The sequence below is a fragment of the Bufo gargarizans genome, chromosome 5 (genome assembly GCF_014858855.1).
Source record: "Bufo gargarizans isolate SCDJY-AF-19 chromosome 5, ASM1485885v1, whole genome shotgun sequence".
NCBI classification, from domain to species: domain Eukaryota; kingdom Metazoa; phylum Chordata; class Amphibia; order Anura; family Bufonidae; genus Bufo; species Bufo gargarizans.
Window position 1 is genome coordinate 88,380,888 of NC_058084.1, and position 18,808 is coordinate 88,399,695.

The 18,808-nt window shown below is 42.0% G+C and overlaps 1 protein-coding gene across 2 annotated transcripts in view; it reads left to right on the forward strand.

Moving 5' to 3' along the window:
- Positions 1-18,808, forward strand: part of MATN2 (matrilin 2) — a 151,084-nt gene that overhangs the window by 40,414 nt on the left and 91,862 nt on the right. For both annotated transcript variants that reach the window (XM_044295723.1, XM_044295724.1), the window contains exons 4-7: positions 7,309-7,431; positions 9,657-9,779; positions 11,942-12,064; positions 13,972-14,094. In XM_044295723.1, coding sequence (XP_044151658.1) covers positions 7,309-7,431; positions 9,657-9,779; positions 11,942-12,064; positions 13,972-14,094 — 492 coding nt within the window. The remainder of the gene's footprint in view (positions 1-7,308; positions 7,432-9,656; positions 9,780-11,941; positions 12,065-13,971; positions 14,095-18,808) is intronic.

Genomic DNA, 18,808 nt, shown 5'->3' on the forward strand with positions numbered 1-18,808 from the left:
GACAACCCCTTTAATTTCTCGAATGCTATCCCTTTCTGTCAGTCTTTACGCTGGTTGCCTGTTACAATTAAATTCCAAAATGATACTCTTAGTTTAGTTCAACTTGGTTTGGTCCTTCCAGTTATTTACTAATCTCTCAATTTCCAGATGCCACACTACAGCACATGACCCTGATTCAGCAGGAAATAGGATACAGGAGAATGAGAGTTAAGACTTCAGGATCAGACTACACAGGGTTTCTTTGTAGTCTGTAACTATGGCGATACATAGGTCTGCATAGGAGCTGTACACACATAACAGTAGAAGATTTTTAATTAGGACTATTTAAGCTGCTTGATTTTTTTGTTATTTTTAGGGCTCGTTCACATAACCAATATTATTCTCCATTCATCTGCTCCGCCGCATTCGGCACATACCTGTAACTGACACAAACTGAACCTAACAGACCCCATGGACTATAATGGAATCTGTTTGGTTTCTGTTCTGGAGAACATTTTTGTAGCGGAGAAAAAAGTCCTGCATGCAAGACTTTTCTCTCCGATATTTTGGACAGTTTCTATGATGGAGCCTTCAAACGTAGATGTGAATATATCCTGAGATGCACTGAGCAGAAATGGTGTACATACTCTACCCCTCATGTTTTCATTCATACCTTTTTACAATTTAAAATGGTAAATGTTAGTTCCATTCTATTTTGTCTACCGTGATCATCCTGTTTCCATTTTCTTTTTGCCTTATGGTGGTCTTTTCAAAGACTAAGATTGAATAAGTGGAGGGAGTACTGTGATATGGCAGTAGCTTTGTGTTGGGCGGATTGAAGCTGTAAATTATATAACTACAATACCAGTTGTGATAAATTAAATTACCAGATGATCTTTGTGCAGTGAAAATTACTGTGTCTACTATATACTTGTGACATACCATGACATAAAGCGTTACCATATCCCCAGCTCCTAGTGAAATGCTATAAATTAGTGAAGCCTGCAAAAACCACAGCTTCTTCCCTAATGCTTAAAGGGGTTGTCTGACCCCCAACCCAAAATGAATTAACAGCTGGAATGTGTTTAAAGAAAAAATCAACCTGCCTCTTACATGCAGCTCTTTTCCAGTGTTGAAGGTCCTGTTTGACTACCCGCCGGTGGTCATGTGCACCGCTGTCGCCATTCACTGGCGTGAGCGGTAATGTATCCCTAAGCAGTAGCTCAATGGTCTTGTGCCCATCGGAGCATGTCACCGCTGAGACTAGCGAATAGCAGCAGTGGTGCATGTGACCACAGACAGCAGCAGGGACGGGACCTTTAGCGCTGGAACGGAGCTGCTTGCAAGAGGTGAGCGGCATTTCTTTTCTTTCATTAAATACATTTCAGACATTAATTTGGGGTTGGGGGTTAGTCAACCTCATTAAAGGGGTTTTCCCATCTTGCTAATTCGTCCTCACCTGCAGCCAGCTCTGCTGTTCATGCTTCTAAGGCTGGGAGGCCTGAGGCAGTGTGAATGAAACCCTGCAACGCCTCTTTCTGACATCACACTGCGTGCTCGTTCATGTGTCTCCTATGGCCACCGCTTCTCTCCCGAATCCCTGGGCCGCGCTTGCGCAGAAGACATATATTTTTTTTTACCCAGCCGGCTGCTCATTGCAGTCCTGAGAGCTCACGCTGCCGCGCATGCGCAAAGCTTATTTCTTCAGTGCCGCATCTCATACAGAGCCGCGCATGCCCTGTATGCAGCGCGGCTCTGTATGAGACGCGGCACTAAAGAAATAAGCTTTGCGCATGCTCGGCAGCGTGAGCTCTCAGGACTGCAGTGAGCGGCCGGCTGGGTGAAAAAAATCATCGGTGGCCGTAGCTATGGGATACCATATGACAACAATTAGGTAGAAGGGAAATAATTTTATCAAGAAGGGTGGGAATTTGCCAATACAATATATTTACAAAAATGATCTCTGGCACATCATTAACAGATTAAACAGTGATCATTGTGATAGGAATACCCCTTTAAGCAAGCCATTATCTTGGTATTTGCATTATAAATATGAAGCAGAAAGCTCTTCCATCTTCATCTATTCCACCTTTCATGAATACAGCCCAGCTCTCTCAGTTCCTAGTTAGAAACATCTACTCAGCCATTCAAACCTTATGGCGTTGGTTGATTGTTTGAAAAAAAGTCTCTTGGCTCAACTAACAATGCTGCGAAAGTCTCACAATGCACATTGTGCCTCTTTAATAATAATGTCTTAGCTAAGACTCCATGACATTGACTGACCTCTATCTGAGTATGGGAGGTCTACTGAAACCACAGGGACTGTACCGTAACGAGAGACCAAGAGATTCATAACAGGGGCCAGAAAACCACAAGAATCCCCTTTGTCTCGCTGCAGATACGGCTGGTAAATCAATAGATGAGAATTAGGCCTAAGGGATTTGTGGTTGATTTACACAATGATTTATAGTGAACCTTCCTCGTGGCAGTGATCCAAACATTCAAGTGAAGATGTGAACGTCAACTAAAATAACCAGCAAGTGCAGCCACTTTAGCATAAAACAATACACTAGACATATCCAATTGTTTGGATACTACTGCTAACTGAAGCAAGAAACTAAGATTTCAAGGGGTTGTCCTATGGAAAATATTCTCATTTTTCAAACCAGTACCTGGACCTGAATATTTCTGTAATTGCATGTAACTAAAAATGTAGTAGTGCCACTGAATTATTCATTAAAATGTATCTGTATAGCATCACCTGCTGTTTTTTTTTCTTATTTCTCTGTCCACCTTACTAGCATCGCAGAGGTGGTCACACATGCCTAGTTTCATTATTCAACTGCCAGCAGCCAGATCTTCTGTTAAAAGCTGTGATAGTTAAAGAGAGAGATCTGCAGCAGAAAGGACATACCTACTAAAAAGGAAATGCCCCCTAAGAAAGGGCACACGCCCTGAGAAAGGACGGGCCCCTGAGCTGTCAGCTTGATATAAGTCTAGCAGAGCAATGAATGGGGAGGTCTCTGGATCCATGTGATGTACAGGGCTGGTTCTAGCTTTGTTAGAAAGATATTGTCATGTACTATATGATGTCTGATTTTCATTATTTACATTATTCATGGGATAGCCCTTGTAAAGAATTTGATAACTCGAAAAGCCTTTGATTTATAATCAGCAAAATACTGTGAATGCTGTTTTTCTTCATTGAATAGTCAAAGAATTAAATTGGCCGTAGAACTTTGATGTATCTATAGGAACTAGCAATCATACATGGGCCCTGGTGCCTGAGGAGATCCAAAGGGACCTCTGCCACATGAGAAGACACACCAGTATTATAAATACCATGGTACTGTAAATAGAGGAGGGTCTGCTTGCATTTTTGAAATCTGAGATTTGTAAATTAACTGTTAAACAAACTCAGGCTGGGAATGTTGCAATGCCACTGCCACAGAGGCCCCCTAGAAATGGAAGATGGGTTACTGCAGGTTCTGGTAGACTGAGAGTTGTTGATAGAAGACATGTCCCACAGTCTGTGGCTCTCCATAATTCATTTGCAGCACTTTCAGAGCGCAAGAGCAACATGGAGGATGGCTCAGGCACAGTGGGTGAGGAACAATCATCTCCCATGCCTAAAGTATGCAAGACTGCAGCCAAAGACAAAAAGGATAAGGTGAGGACTGATAGTAAGCTGCTGTTGGTGGGCGATTCTATCATAAAAGGTGTGAAGTTTGAGGAAAAGGGTGTTGTGAGATGTCTCCCTGGTGCTACCGTTAGCAGGGACAGACGATGCATCCTTAATATTGTTAGGCAAGCAAAGCAGGAAAGGTAGGTCGATGTAATTGTCCATCTTGGGACAAATGATCTGGCTTGAAATGAGGTTTCAAAGGTAAAGGAAGCTTTTCACACACTTGGAAATGATTTATGGGAGGTTCCATCAATTGTTTGATTCTCTGCAATTTTGCCTGTGCATAACCTTCAGCATGACAGGAAGATGCGCATTAAGGAATTCAATGTATGGCTTGGTGAATGGTGTCTGAACCAAGGGTTTGGCTTTGTGTCTCATGTTAGCTCTCGTTAGAATGGAAAAGAACTGTACAAGAAAGATGGTTTGCATCTTTCTCTCAAGGGAACGAATTTCCTCAGTGAATATTTCAAAGTATTTGCTAAGGAGCATTTAAACTAGCAAAGGGGGGCAAAAGAGTGATAATCCAGCAGTCCGACTGCCCCCCGGAACAATGCCAGAAGATGCCAGTAGCACATAGGTTAAGAAATGACAAGCTCAGAGTCTTGTCTACAAATGCTCACAGTTTAGGGAATAAGATCAATGAACTTGAGTGTATAATGGCATCTGAGAATATAGATTTAGTGGCTGTTACTGAGACATGGTTCAATGGGAGTAATGACTGGGATATAACGATACCAGGGTTCTCGCTATATAGGAAAAACAGAGAAGGCAAGAAAGGGGAAGGGGTAGCCCTCTATGTGAAAGATAGCATAAAATCTAATTTAATACAAGTTAGCGAGACCAATTTAGAGTCAGTTTGGGTTACCTTGCAGCTTGATAATGATAAGATAACTCGTGTAGATGTGATATATAGACCACCTAGCCAAGTCAAAGAATTAGATGATCTACTAGTTGAGGAAATAGCTAAAATGACATTGAAAGGGGAAGTTATCATTATGGGAGACTTTAATCTTCCTGATGTAAATTGGAAAACAAAAATAGCTAGTTCTGCCAGGAGTACAGATATTCTAAATTCCCTACTGGGATTATCTCTACAGAAAGTAGTTGAGGAGCCAAGCCGGAAGGAGGCCATTTTAGATTTAGTATTCACAAATGGGAATTTGGTATCTGATATTACTGTAGGGGAAAGCTTGGGATCTAGTGATCACCAGTCAGTGTGGTTTACTATAAGTACAGTGACTGAGTCACGTCACACAAAAACAAAAGTTTTAGATTTCAGAAAAGCTGACTTTTCAAAAATTTGATTAGTGGTATACGAGTCCCTATCAGATTGGAACAGTTTCAATGGAGTCCAGGAGAAATGGAACTACTTAAAAGTGGCACTATTGAAGGCAACAGATAATTGCATTAAGCTTGTCAAAAAAAGCAAAAAAAGGAAGAGACCACTGTGGTACTCAGCAGAAGTGACCAAAATGATTAAAACCAAAAACATAGCATTAAGTAATAAAAAAAATAAAAAAAACGAGGATGACAGGAAAATTTATAAGATTAGGCAGAGAGAGGCCAAACAAGTTATAAGAGCTTCTTAAGCGCAGGCAGAAGAAAAATTAGCTCAGTCAGTGAAAAAAGGCGATAAGACATTCTTTAGATACATAAATGAAAAAAGGAAACTAAAACAAGGAATTATCAAATTAAAAACAAAAGAAGGAAGGTTTATGGAAGAAGATAAATAACTAGCTGACTGCCTCAATGAATACTTCTGTTCAGTTTTTACAAACTGAAGAAAATGAAGGAAAAGGACCTAGGTTAGGAAGGAAGACTAATGAATATTTTGATGCATGTGTCTTTACAGAGGAAGAGGTTCTAAGTCAGCTGTCTAAAATGAATACAAATAAGTCACAGGGGCCTGATGAGATACATCCAAAACTATTAAAAGAGCTCAGCGGTGAACTAGCAAAACCATTAACAGATTTATTTAACCAATCACTGGTAACAGGAGTCGTCCCAGAAGATTGAAAATTAGCAAATGTCGTGCCCATTCACAAGAAAGGTAGTAGGGAGGAATCGGGCAACTATAGGCCAGTAAGCCTGACATCAATAGTGGGAAAATTGATGGAAACCATACTTAAGGAGAGGATTGTGGAACATCTAAAATCCCATGGATTGAAAGATGAAAAACAGCATGGGTTTACTTCAGGGAGATCATGTCAAACTAATGTTATTGATTTTTTTGATTGGGTGACTAAAATAATAGATGGCAGAGGTGCAGTAGACATCGCTTATCTAAACTTCAGTAAGGCTTTTGATACTGTCCCACATAGAAGGCTTATCAATAAATTGCAGTCTTTGGGCTTGGACTCCCATATTGTTGAATGCATTAGACAGTGGCTGAGGGACAGACAACAGAGGGTTGTAGTCAATGGAGTATATTCAGACCATGGTCTTGTTACCAGTGGGGTACCTGAGGGATCTGTTCTGGGACCCATATTGTTTAATATCTTTATCGGCAAAATTGCAGAAGGCCTCAATGGTAAGGTGTGTCTTTTGCTGATGACACAAAGATTTGTAACAGGGTTGATGTTCCTGGAGGGATACACCGAATGGAAAAGGACTTAGGAAAACTAGAGGAATGGTCAAAAATCTGGCAACTAAAATTTAATGTTGATAAGTGCAAGATAATGCACCTGGGACGTAAAAACCCAAGAGCAGAATGTCATAGAGCAGCAGGAAATGCTAGCAGAATGCTTGGGTGTATAGGGAGAGGCATTACCAGTAGAAAGAGGAAGCGTTCATGCCGCTCTACAGAGCACTAGTGAGACCCCATTTGGAGTATTGTGCGCAGTACTAGAGACCATATCTCCAGAAGGATATTGATCCTTTGGAGAGAGTTCAGAGAAGAGCTACTAAACTAGTACATGGATTGCAGGATAAAACTTACCAGGAAAGATTAAAGGACCTTAACATGTATAGCTTGGAAGAAAGACGAGACAGAGGGGATATGATTGAAACTTTAAATACATAAAGGGAATCAACAAGGTAAGAGAGGAGAGAATATTTAAAAGAATAAAAGCTGCTACAAGAGGACATAGTTTTAAATTAGAGGGGCAAAGGTTTAAAAGTAATATCAGGAAGTATTACTTTACTGAGAGAGTAGTGGATGCATGGAATAGCCTTCCTGCAGAAGTGGTAGCTGCAAATACAGTGAAGGAGTTTAAGCATGCATGGGATAGGCATAAGGCCATCCTTCATATAAGATAGGGCCAGGGGCTATCCATAGTATTCAGTATATTGGGCAGACTAGATGGGCCAAATGGTTCTTATCTGCCAACACATTCTATGTTTCTATTTTGCATTTTAACCCAGGTGCTTCAAATTATGCCATAGACAAATGATATTTATTGGCAGATTTAGACAATTTTGTTTGCAAATCCAACCAATAATGTCTGGATTTGTCAACAAATATCTCTGACTACACATACAGAAATCAGTCCTATGCTGGAAAGTTCACAAGAGCAATCAAACCATTGACATGCCAGACTGAACTAGGAGAATGGGGATTTGAATCAATTAACATCCAAAATATTTCATCCAACAGGGTATTATCTCTCTGTTTTTATGGCATGATGTGCATTTTTTTCTTACAGCTCCTCATATCTGCTCCACTACCACACATGGCTGTGACCACTTCTGCATCAATACTCCAGGCTCATATCTATGTCGATGTAAGCAAGGATATGTCCTAAATCCTGACGAGAAGACCTGCAGGAGTAAGCCACATTACTTTAATATATCATAGATGCTATGAGCAATGCCAAGCAGGATTAGTACTCTAGTCTACACCAGGAGTTGAGACATCAACTTTGGAAGTCTTCTCCACATGCCAGGTTTTACTCAATATTGTATCTGTCTGATGCAGCAGTTGCCTTTGTACTCTATGGTGGCAAGAGGCAGCAGACCTATTCATATTCAGATCCTTCCCTTGACTAGCAATGTGCTGTTCCTTGACCAATGAAATTCCTCATGACAGCTGATCACTCTAAAAACCCAGACTCTTGACTTTCTGAAAACCATATCCAATTTAAAAAAAGTGGTGTATCTTTTGTCATCATATCAGTTTAGAATTGCGGCCTGATGAAGGAACTGGTTGACTGCTGAAATGTGTTGCCCCAATAAAGCTTGGATGAACTTGGTCTGAAGACCTCTTGTACCAACGGTGCAATCAAGTCCCTACTTACCTCCTCTTGTTCATGTGAATCATATCAATTTGTGCTACCTTCCCCCAAGAAGTTAACCTTTCAAGTACATTTTTTTTGCTTTCTATGGCTGTTGAAAATACAGGATATTTAAGAATCCACCAGATATTGAGTCCCATTACTGCTGGATTAAAAGAGTGACAGAACGCCCAATATGCTTGAGTATAATAATGGATCTTCAGAGTACTACTTGTACACACAAACAAACTAGAAAATGACCGCATTTCCAAAATGTTGGAAAATCCTGAGCAGTATCAAGGTCTTCCGATCATTGATAGTGCTCTTAATATCCACCCTAGTCCTCACCCCAAACCATGTCTTGGTCTATGGTAAAGGATTTATAAAGTTTTGCTTATGTTTTCGAAGCTGTAGAAGTAAAACGGAACAACTTTCTATAACATAATATACTTTCCATCGGATTCCATCTTCTGCCCCCCATATTGGTATTCCTCCATCCAGTGTGATTGCTAGGTCATTGTGAAGTAACCTCACATGTTAAAATTTACTAATGGTTGTAGCCCCTAGTACGTTTCTTTCAAAGTGACCTAATTGTAGCAGGTGCAGCCATTGGACAGTCATAATGCAATCATGTAATGTTACCGCGATGTAGACGAAGAACCTTGTGTAGCCTTGTCGTCATTTCCAGCGAAGCAACAGAACCAGGATTCCAATGGTAAATACTTTAGAAATTCTCTGTTTTGTAGGTTCTCATGGATTGCTTAAAAAAATAATAAAAATAAGTGTCAGGTTTCCTTTTAAGTTAAATCTGAAGACATCTGCTGCATCTGTCCTGAAATTGCCTATTTCCATGGAAATGCATTAAATTAAATATAACACATGATCTCTATGTAACATGTAACAACATGTTTTTTAAGAAGTAGCTACACATTGTATTTTTAAAAATATTTTTTATTTTTTTGCAAAAGTATATGCATAGAAATTTTATGAAATTTTTAGGTGAGAAAATTTCACATTTCCAATTTACATGAAATAAAGGGGAACAAAGACTAAAGACTAAATCATGTGGAAGCTGTGTGATATAACTGGTGTCAAGTCACCATACTTAATCCTGGTCCTATGAAATTAAGCGACCCGTCTTAATGTTACATTTCTAATTCTCTCTCTTTAAAGGGATTCTGTCATGAGATTTTACCCCTATAACCTAAACATATGCTAATGTCCGGAGTAATAATAAGAATCCTAAGCTGGCATTATTAAACTGGTGCCCAAGGGGAGGTCCGTTAATACAGGGTGCTCGGCCGCACCCCTCGCTGTCCGGTGCCTAGCGCCGCCTTCACTAGCTCAGCGCCGCCTCCGCAGCCCTACCCGTCCCTCTGCCAGATCTCGCGCCTGCGCACTAGGCTCAGCCTGATGCGCCACGGACTCCTGGCACAGGCGCAGGATCTGGCAGATGGACGGGTAGGATTGCGGAGTCGGCGCTGAGCTAGGGAAGGCGGCGCTGGGCACCGGAGAGCGAGGGGTGCGGCCGGGCACCCTGTATTAACAGACCTCCCCTTGGGCACCAGTTTAATAATGCCAGCTTAGGATTCTTTTTATTACTCCGGACATGAGCATATGTTTAGGTTATAGGGGTAAAATCTCATGACAGAATCCCTTTAACTCCTGATAAGAAGACATTTCAGAAGAAGGAAAAGTATTGGAAATGTCAGAATTGCTCTTTCCTGTCGGCATTGTGTTAATCCTACCTTGCCTTACCATTGCATATTTCTGTCGTGCAGCTGAGGACTTGTGTGCTACAGAGAAACACGGGTGTGAGCAGATCTGCGTCAATACGCCAGGATCCTATCTGTGCCAGTGCCATGAGGCGTATGAGCTGGCCAGGAATGGCAAGTCTTGCACTAGTAAGTATTATTAGTATAAGTGCTTTCACTGACCTTTTAACTTAGATGACAGATGTAAGAAGTTAGATCAAACATTAGGGTCTCAGAAGCAAAAAACAAACAATGCAACAGCGCTCTGCAAACAATCAAGTAAATACAATAGTGCCGTACTCGCTATAGAAAATGTACTAATTCTATTGCTACATTGTAAAGGTGAGATTCTTTGCAAGTACATTTTGTACAAAATGATTTGTGCATGTCCGCCAGCGTCAAGACGAGATCTTTAGGATAGGAACCTAACACTAAATACTACATCCGCTAGTGCCATACCGGCCTCCATTAAAATGAGATAATGCAGGTTCCACATGCATGCTGAGCCCACATTATATTATGGAGGGGCTAGCGCTTGGAGAGACGCCAACAGCAGGTGTCTGTGAATATTATAAATATCCTCGGATATATTGCGGGCGAAATACTATATCGAATATATGACTTCTATATGAATGCAGACTAACCCCATATGCCTAATAATACTAACTATGAACTAACTTCATATGCTCAACGACACTGACCCATAATTCAACTATATTTAATCTGGATTATCTACAAAAGCCATAATTGAATTACATTTGATACGGACAATTTATATGATCTACCTTTATTAATTTCATTTTTACATCTATTATTATCAGTATGTTTTTATTTCAGAAGATTCTTTAGAAGTGTATATTCACCTGTGCCATGAATTTTATATTTTGGGTTGAAATAATCATGTATAAATTGTAATGTTTGATGAATTGCTGAAATAGGTACTACAATTAGTGTGATTATATCCTTTGATCACATCTACAGCAACTCATCAATACATTGTAATATATGTTTTTTGGGGCCTCATGAATTTTAAGTGTTTTTTTCTCTTCTAATTATGAATTAACTATGGATTAATCATGGAAGATTGATGGTATACATCATGTTTTGGAGTATTTTTATGTTTTTAATATTGTATTGGAATAAATCATTGTTTTTACACACAACCCAGAAGGAGGAGTACCGTTATTTCTTTTACACACTGGTATTGGGTGATTCAGTGGATACCGAACCCTCCAACATCCAAAACTTGTATATGAGAGCCCCCTTAGCCGCAATCACATTATATTATACCTCTTGTGGTGCCACAATGGCCTCCATAAAATTCAGGGAATGCAGGCTTCACATGCATGTTGAGCCCACACTATATTGTACCTCTTTTGGTGCCACAATGGCCTCCATTATGTTCAGGGAATGCAGGTTCTACATGCATGCTGAGCCCACTCTGTATTTTATCTCTCCTGGTGCCAAATGGCCTCCAATGAATACAGGGAGAGACGGCTTCAGCGTTATTCTTGCGCTAATTAAAATCAGCCTGTGGGACAGACAGGTTAGTTAGGAGTGCACGACGAATGGAGACAGCCACATCTCCAATGCAGACTGCAAAGAAAAAAAAGGTGGGGTTAGTCAGCAAAACCCAGTGCGCAGGTGCACATCACTATGGCTGGAAGCACAAAAGCAAAAACAAACACGATGCAACAGCAATCTACAAAAACTAATAACAAATATGTACAATAGTCCCATACTCACTATAGAAAATGTAAAATGCTAATGCTACGTTATAAATGTGAGATCACCTTGACGCTGGCGGACTGCCACAAACATTTTTTGCACAAAATATATTTGCCAAGAATCTCACATTTATAACGTAGCATTAGTACATTTTCTATAGTGAGTATGGCACTATTGTATTTACTTTGTTATTTGTGTTTGCAGAGTGCTGTTGCATTGTTTGTTTTTTGCGTTTGTGCTTTCAGCCATGGTGACGTGCACCTGGGATGTGCTGACTAACCCCCAATATTTTTTTTTCTTTGCATTAGGGTTTCAGATCCATTACGATAGCTGTACAAGGTTATTTGTTGAATAAAAATAATACATGTGAAACATTGTGACATTCTGCTGCCAATGCAAGTAAATGGGGTATTTTTATTATTGCTATACAGTATATTACAGTCGAGCATATCCACTAGACAATCCGTGGCAAAAAAAATGAGTTTCAGCATATTTGCCTACATTAGTTTTATTATAATCTGTGTGGCACAAATCATATCTTTGGTACTAGATGCTGATACTTTTGTATTTTTATTCTTTTATAGTTGTGGATTACTGTGCTTTGGGCACCCACGGTTGTCAGCATGAGTGTCTCAACGCCAACGACTCATACGTCTGTCAGTGTCGGCCTGGCTTTATTCTGAATCCTGATAAGAAAACTTGTCGGAGTAAGCAAACTCTTTGTCCTTTCTCTGTGGATAGCAATGGCAATTAAGAAGCAGACATGACAATTACTCTGTTGCTGTTTTGCTGATTCGGTCATATTATAATGAAAGTCTTCCCGTCTCACCCTCGTCTTCTGACTTGTTTAGACACATTTTTCCTGTATAAATAAAAGTGTCTAGAGAAAGTTCTGCACCTAGAGGAAATTCCTATTCTCCATGTCAACCATCTCTCATATATACAGTACCTACAGTGCCTTGCAAAAGTATTCACTCCCCTTGACTTTTTTCGTATTTTGTTACATTACAGCCTTAAGTTCAATGTTTTGTTAATCTGAATTCTATGTGATGGATCAGAACACAATAGTCTAAGTTGGTGAAGTGAAATGAGAAAAATATATAAATAAAACTATTGTTTAGAAATAGAAAACAGAAAATTGGCATGTGCGTATGTATTCACCCCCTTTGTTAGGAAGCCCATAAAAAGTTCTGGTGCAACCAATTACCTTCAGAAGTCACATAATTAGTGAAATGATGTACACCTGTGTGCAATCTAAGTGTCACATGATCTGTCATTACATATACACACCTTTTTTGAAAGGCCCCAGAGGCTGCAGCACCTAAGCAAGAGGCATCACTAACCAAACACTGCCATGAAGACAAAGGAACTCTCCAAACAAGTAAGGGACAATGTTGTAGAGAAGTACAAGTCGGGGTTAGGTTATAAAAAAATATCCAAATCTTTGATGATCCCCAGGAGCACCATCAAATCTATCATAACTAAATGAAAAGAACATGGCACCAACAGCCAACCTGCCAAGAGACGGCCGCCCACCCAAACTCATGGACTGGGCAAGGAGGGCATTAATCAGAGAGGCAGCACAGAGACCTAAGGTAACCCTGGAGGAGCTGCAGAGTTCCACAGCAGAGACTGGAGTATCTGTACATAGGACAACAGTAAGCCGTACGCTCCATGGAATTGGGCTTTATGGCAGAGTGGCCAGAAGAAAGCCATTACTTTCAACAAAAAGGCACGTGAGTTTGTGAAAAGGCATGTGGGAGACTCACAAAATGTATGGAGGAAGGTGCTCTGGTCTGATGAGACTAAAATTTACCTTTTCAGCCATCAAAGAAAACACTATGTCTGGTGCAAAGCCAACACATCACATCACCGAAAGACCACCATCCCCACAGTGAGACATGGTGGTGGCAGCATCATGTTGTGGGGATGGGACTGGGAAACTGGTCAGAGTTGAGGGAAAGGTGGATGGTGCTAAATACAGGAATATTCTTGAACAAAACCTGTCCCACTCTGTGTGTGATCTGAGGCTAGGACGGAGGTTCACCTTCCAGCAGGACAATGACCCCAAACACACTGCTAAAGCAACACTTGAGTGGTTTAAGGGGAAACATGTAAATGTGTTGGAATGGCCTAGTCAAAGCCCAGATCTCAATCCAATAGAAAATCTGTGGTCAGACTTAGAGATTGCTGTTCACAAGCACAAACCATCCAACTTGAAGGAGCTGGAGCAGTTTTGCGAGGAGGAATGGGCAAATATCTCAGTGGTAAGATGTGGCAAGCTCATAGAGACTTAACCAAAGAGACTTGGAGCTGTGATTGCCGCAAAAGGTGGCTCTACAAAGTATTGACTTTAGGGGGGTGAATAGTTATGCACATTGACTTTTTCTGTTGTTTTGTCCTATTTGTTGTTTGCTTCACAATAAAAAAAAAAACATCTTCAAAGTTGTGGGCATGTTCTGTAAATTAAATGATGCAAATCCTCAAACAATCCATGCTAATTCAGGGTTGTGAGGCACCAAAATACGAAAAAAGTCAAGGGGGGGGGGGGGTGAATACTTTTGCAAGGCACTTGTATATATAATTCACTATTAATGGCTTTTTTCCCCCCTAGGACCGGATTACTGTGCATTGTCTAATCATGGCTGTCAGCACGAGTGTGTTAATACTGATGATTCCTATAACTGTAGATGCCGACCCGGATTTTCACTTAATGCAGACAAGAAAACTTGCACAAGTAAGTAGGTTTCCTCGCTCACACAGGCTACATTTATATTGATATTGTAATACCATGTGCCATTATACCTCAGTACGTTTGCCTTTGGTAGCTATGGTGCTTGGACAGAGTTGTAGGGACTCCATGTGCCTCCATACAAGCTCCATGCAACCTGTGTTCCCAGGGTCGTGCACAGAAGTCAGGGGGCTACATAGCAAAATTCTGAATTTGCCCATCTCCCACTTCCATATAGCTACCCATGTCTATTTAATTTGAAATACAGTTTTTTTTTCAGATTGTTGCTGCCAGTTCTTGAATCTGGGACCTGCTGTATGGGAGGCAGAAACTTTACTGGTATCTGCAGATAATTCTCTATACCAGTACATTGTATGTTTTTTTTTTTAAAGGATAACAGCAAAATAAACATTTATTTAGTAACTTTAAAAACTGTAATGACACAAAATAAATCACAATAAATATATATATATATATATATATATATATATATATTATTTTTTTATTATTTTATTTATTATTTTAGCCCAAAATGAGTAAAGTGCAATCTTTCCAAGATTTTATAACTGATCACCTAGCCTCTGGATAGGTCATTAGTATCTGATCGGTAGGAGTCCGACACCCAGAACCCCCACCGATCAGCTATTTGAGAAGACACCAGGGCTCCTGTGAGCACCGCAGCCTTCTCTCAGCTCACCAAGCACAGCGCCGTACTTGTATAGCGGCTGTGCTTGGTATCATGCTCTCTCCCATTCACTTCTATGTGGCTGAGCTGCGCCTAGACCATGTGACCGATCAACGTGTCATCATTGGCCTAGGAAAAGCTGAGCGAAGGCCGTGGCGCTCACAGGAGTGCCTGTGCTTTCTCAAATAGCTGATCGGCATGGGTCCTGGGTGTCGGACCACCACCGATCAGATACTGATGGCCTATCCAGAGGATAGGTCATCAGTGTGAAAATCTTGGAAAACCTATTTAATGTCTGTGAGAGAGCCATAATCAAGGACAAAACTAGGACATACTTCTGTGGTGTCCCTACGGACCCACAGTCTGTGGAAAACCACTGATGTGTGAATACACACATTAAAGTCAATGGTTACGGGGCGTGGCCTGCCGCAGCATGGAGTGAGGCGCACCTCGGAGCGCTCCTGCCAGCATCCTGAAACATCCTGCTGATTAAAGACACCTGGTGAACGAGGAAAGCTTGGAAGTGCGCCTGCACTGCTCCTATGAGCGCAAGAATGCCAAAAAGGGGGAAGAACACTTTGCGTTTAGACCGAGTGGATCACAATCAACATGGTGCTGGCGCGGAGGAGGAGCAGGGCCAACATGAGGTGGTTAGCTGGAGCGCGGTAGCGCAACTCAGCAGATTTGCCAAGGTGTCGGAGGGGGTGAGGGACTGGTCTCAGTGCACAGTGACAGTGACACTGTCCTCTTCTGATCAGGAGGAGCGATCATCAGATGAAGAGGGGGAGCGAGCTAATGGACGCCAGAGCCCTACATCGAGAGAATCCACACAGGGAAAAGAATCCCCCCACAACCCCACAGAACAGGAACCCATTCTTAAAAATATCATGGTGGCAGTAGCCATTTGTAACACCACCCTTAAAGCTCTCAATATTCAAGTGGGCAGTCTGAGGGAAGATATATCCCTGATAAGGCATGACATGAATAAAATTACTGAGAGAACCACAGAACTAGAAAAAAGAGTGTCAGTGATGGAAGATGAGGTTAGGCCTCTCAAGATGGAGACTGAGTCAACAGCAAGAGATATTGCTGCCCTATTTGCCAAGGCTGATGATTTAGAGAATAGATCACGCCGTAATAATATCAGAATAGCGGGTGTCCCAGAAAAGAAGGAAGGGGCAAATGCTACGGAATATATAGAAAATTGGATACATCAGAAATTTCAGGACAAAGGACTGTCATCACTATATGCTGTAGAAAGGGCTCATCGGGTGCCCTCAAGACCACTACCACCTGGTAGACCACCGAGACCAATACTTGCTAATATACTGCACTTTAAAGTATTGCAGCAATCACGTGATAATACAGACCTGGTCATAAATGGAGCTAAAATCTCCATCTTCCCAGACTATTCTACAGAGGTCCAGAAGAGGAGGACATGTTTTCTGGATGTCAAGAGGAGACTCAGAAATCTGCAAATCCAATACTCCATGCAGTTTCCGGCTAAACTAAGAGTGGTGGCTCTGGGATCTACAAGGTTCTTTGAGGATTCAGAAGAGGCGGCACAATGGCTGGACTGCCATGAAAGTCAATTGAAAGAGCAAAACAGGAACACTTGAGAAGTTGGCGCCTAGGAGGATATACCTTTGCTGTTCCTCACGGTGTCCTGAAATGTGCTCCTGTTTCTCCCCCCCCCCCCTTTTTTTCTTTTTTTCCCCTTTTTTCTTTATTCTATTTGCTTTTTTTATTTTATTATTATTATAGTGTACAGGAGGACACCTCTTCACAGGACGGTTCCACGGATGGGACAATCTGACTAACACTATATTACCAGTTCCTCTGATGCAGGAGCGTGAATTGCACAGATAGTGCTGTTAACAGTTTATATTTCTTTTTCCTTTTGTGAGGTTGGGAATTGAAGAGATGAACATGATATATACAAAGGTGGGCAAGTTAGTTTGGGAGTGCCCTAATTATGGGAAGAGTTTGAGATGTGTCTTTTGAAATAGATCCTATACTTATGGTAAGGGCCTTGGGAGGGTACTCACTCCGGCATGCTTATGGGGATAATACGGTGCTCTGAACTGGTGCAGCAGATGACCATAATGGATGTGTGTCAATTTTCAGTTTTTATTCTGGAATATGACACGCATGACCAGGATACTAAGCTGGAATGTGAGGGGCATGGCTGACACGAATAAGCGACATACCATTTTCAACTATTTATCGGGGTTTCAGCCTGCAATATGCTGTTCGCATCGACCCCTCTGAGAATGATTTTAGACTTTATGGCAGACTATCCGGGAATCCCGTGGTTGCTTATAGGGGATTATAACTGCACACCGGATGACCGGTTAGACAGGTGTAGGGTGGAAGGAAATGGGAGATCTCCAGGAAGCTCTGCGTTAAGTAACATTATGAAAGAGGTAGGACTGATAGATGTATAGAGGGTGAGACCTCCTACAGCTCGTCCACATATCATACCCTCCCTCTCCCGAATAGATCTGGCGCTGGTGAATGATGCAGTGTTTCTGCATGTCCACTCCTCTGACTATCAGCCTAGATCGCTATCAGATCATTCCCTTCTAAAGGTGGAGCTAGACCTCAGAGGGGAGGGGGGGGGGGCCAGGCCGGGGCCGAAACTGTGGAAGTGTAACTGACAAGCATGACTGAAGCCATACAAGAATACTTTACTTTTGTGGTCGAGGCCAACTGCCGGCATGTGAGCACGCATTTGAGAGCCGCTCCGATTCCCCTTCACGATCCTGCTTCATCCTAAGAACCTGCCGACTCCTACCACCGGGTGGACAGTGTGCAAACGCAAGAGAAGACCCCGCACACCGAATATGGGCCCAAACAAAGTATAAGCTGCTGCTGAAAAGCTCAAAGAATACGCGCGACAAGAGGCCCAACATGGTGCCGCTGCGCCTTTACCATTGCGCGCGGCGGTTACCCACGGCCAGATGGCGCAGCACTTGGAAGCTGGGGGCTCAGAGGAACCGGAGTTCACCTTAAAGACAGCCTACGTTCAGCTCATGTCGGCGATCTTCTCCTGTCAGACATCGCTCACTGGGAAGATAGAGGAGGTGAGGGTGGACTTGGGCCTGCTTCGGCATGATGTACAGCAGCTTAGAGATCATGTTAAGCACACAGAGGACAGAGTCTCTGCCCTAGAAGACCTGACAAGGTCCATGGTGGGTAAAGTGCAAGACCTGGAGCACTCTGTGAATCAGTGGCAGCAGAAATGCGATGATTTGGAGAACAGAGACAGACATAACAACGTCCGAATTCTGGGTATGCCGGAAAAAGTAGAGGGATGGGATTTTGCCACTTTTCTCGAGTTGTGGTTTAAAGCACAGTTCCCTAAAGCGCCATTTTCCACTGCGTACGCCATAGAAAGAGCGCACAAGGTTCCCGCCAAATTCCCTCCGTCTGGAGCTCCACCGAGGCCCCTTCTTGCAAGATTATTAAACTGGAAAGACATGGATCTCATCCTCAGTCAAGCGAGGAATAAACAAGAAATCAAGCATGAAAATGTGACCATTTCCTTATTCCTGGATTTCTCAGCTGATCTTCAAAAGAAGAGAGCTACCTTTGTCTCGGTTAAACTGCGTCTCCGGGACCTAAATCTGCAATACTCCATGGCGTATCCAGCGTGCCTCCGGGTAGTGGACGGCGAAAAAAACATCTTCTTCGCTGACCCCAAAGAAGCGGAAGACTGGGTCTCCAGGAAATCGGGACGTTCAGGACCACACTGATGTATTGGAAGCGTGGATTACGCAAGTATTCCTGTTGCACAGTGGTTTATGGTTCACCGTAATACCCACCTTTCGTTGTGCCTCCAGCAGTGGGACTTGATGAACTGTGTTATTTCCTTCTGTCTCCTTATTCGTTGGCTTCGTCTGTTCAGGAGATGTGGATTGCTTTGATTTCAATGAACTCTATGCTTTAGTCTATATGTCACTATTTCAGAATGTACGTTATATGTTGATTATAAGCTGATGAAGGGTGGGAGCAACACCTGCATAGGTATTC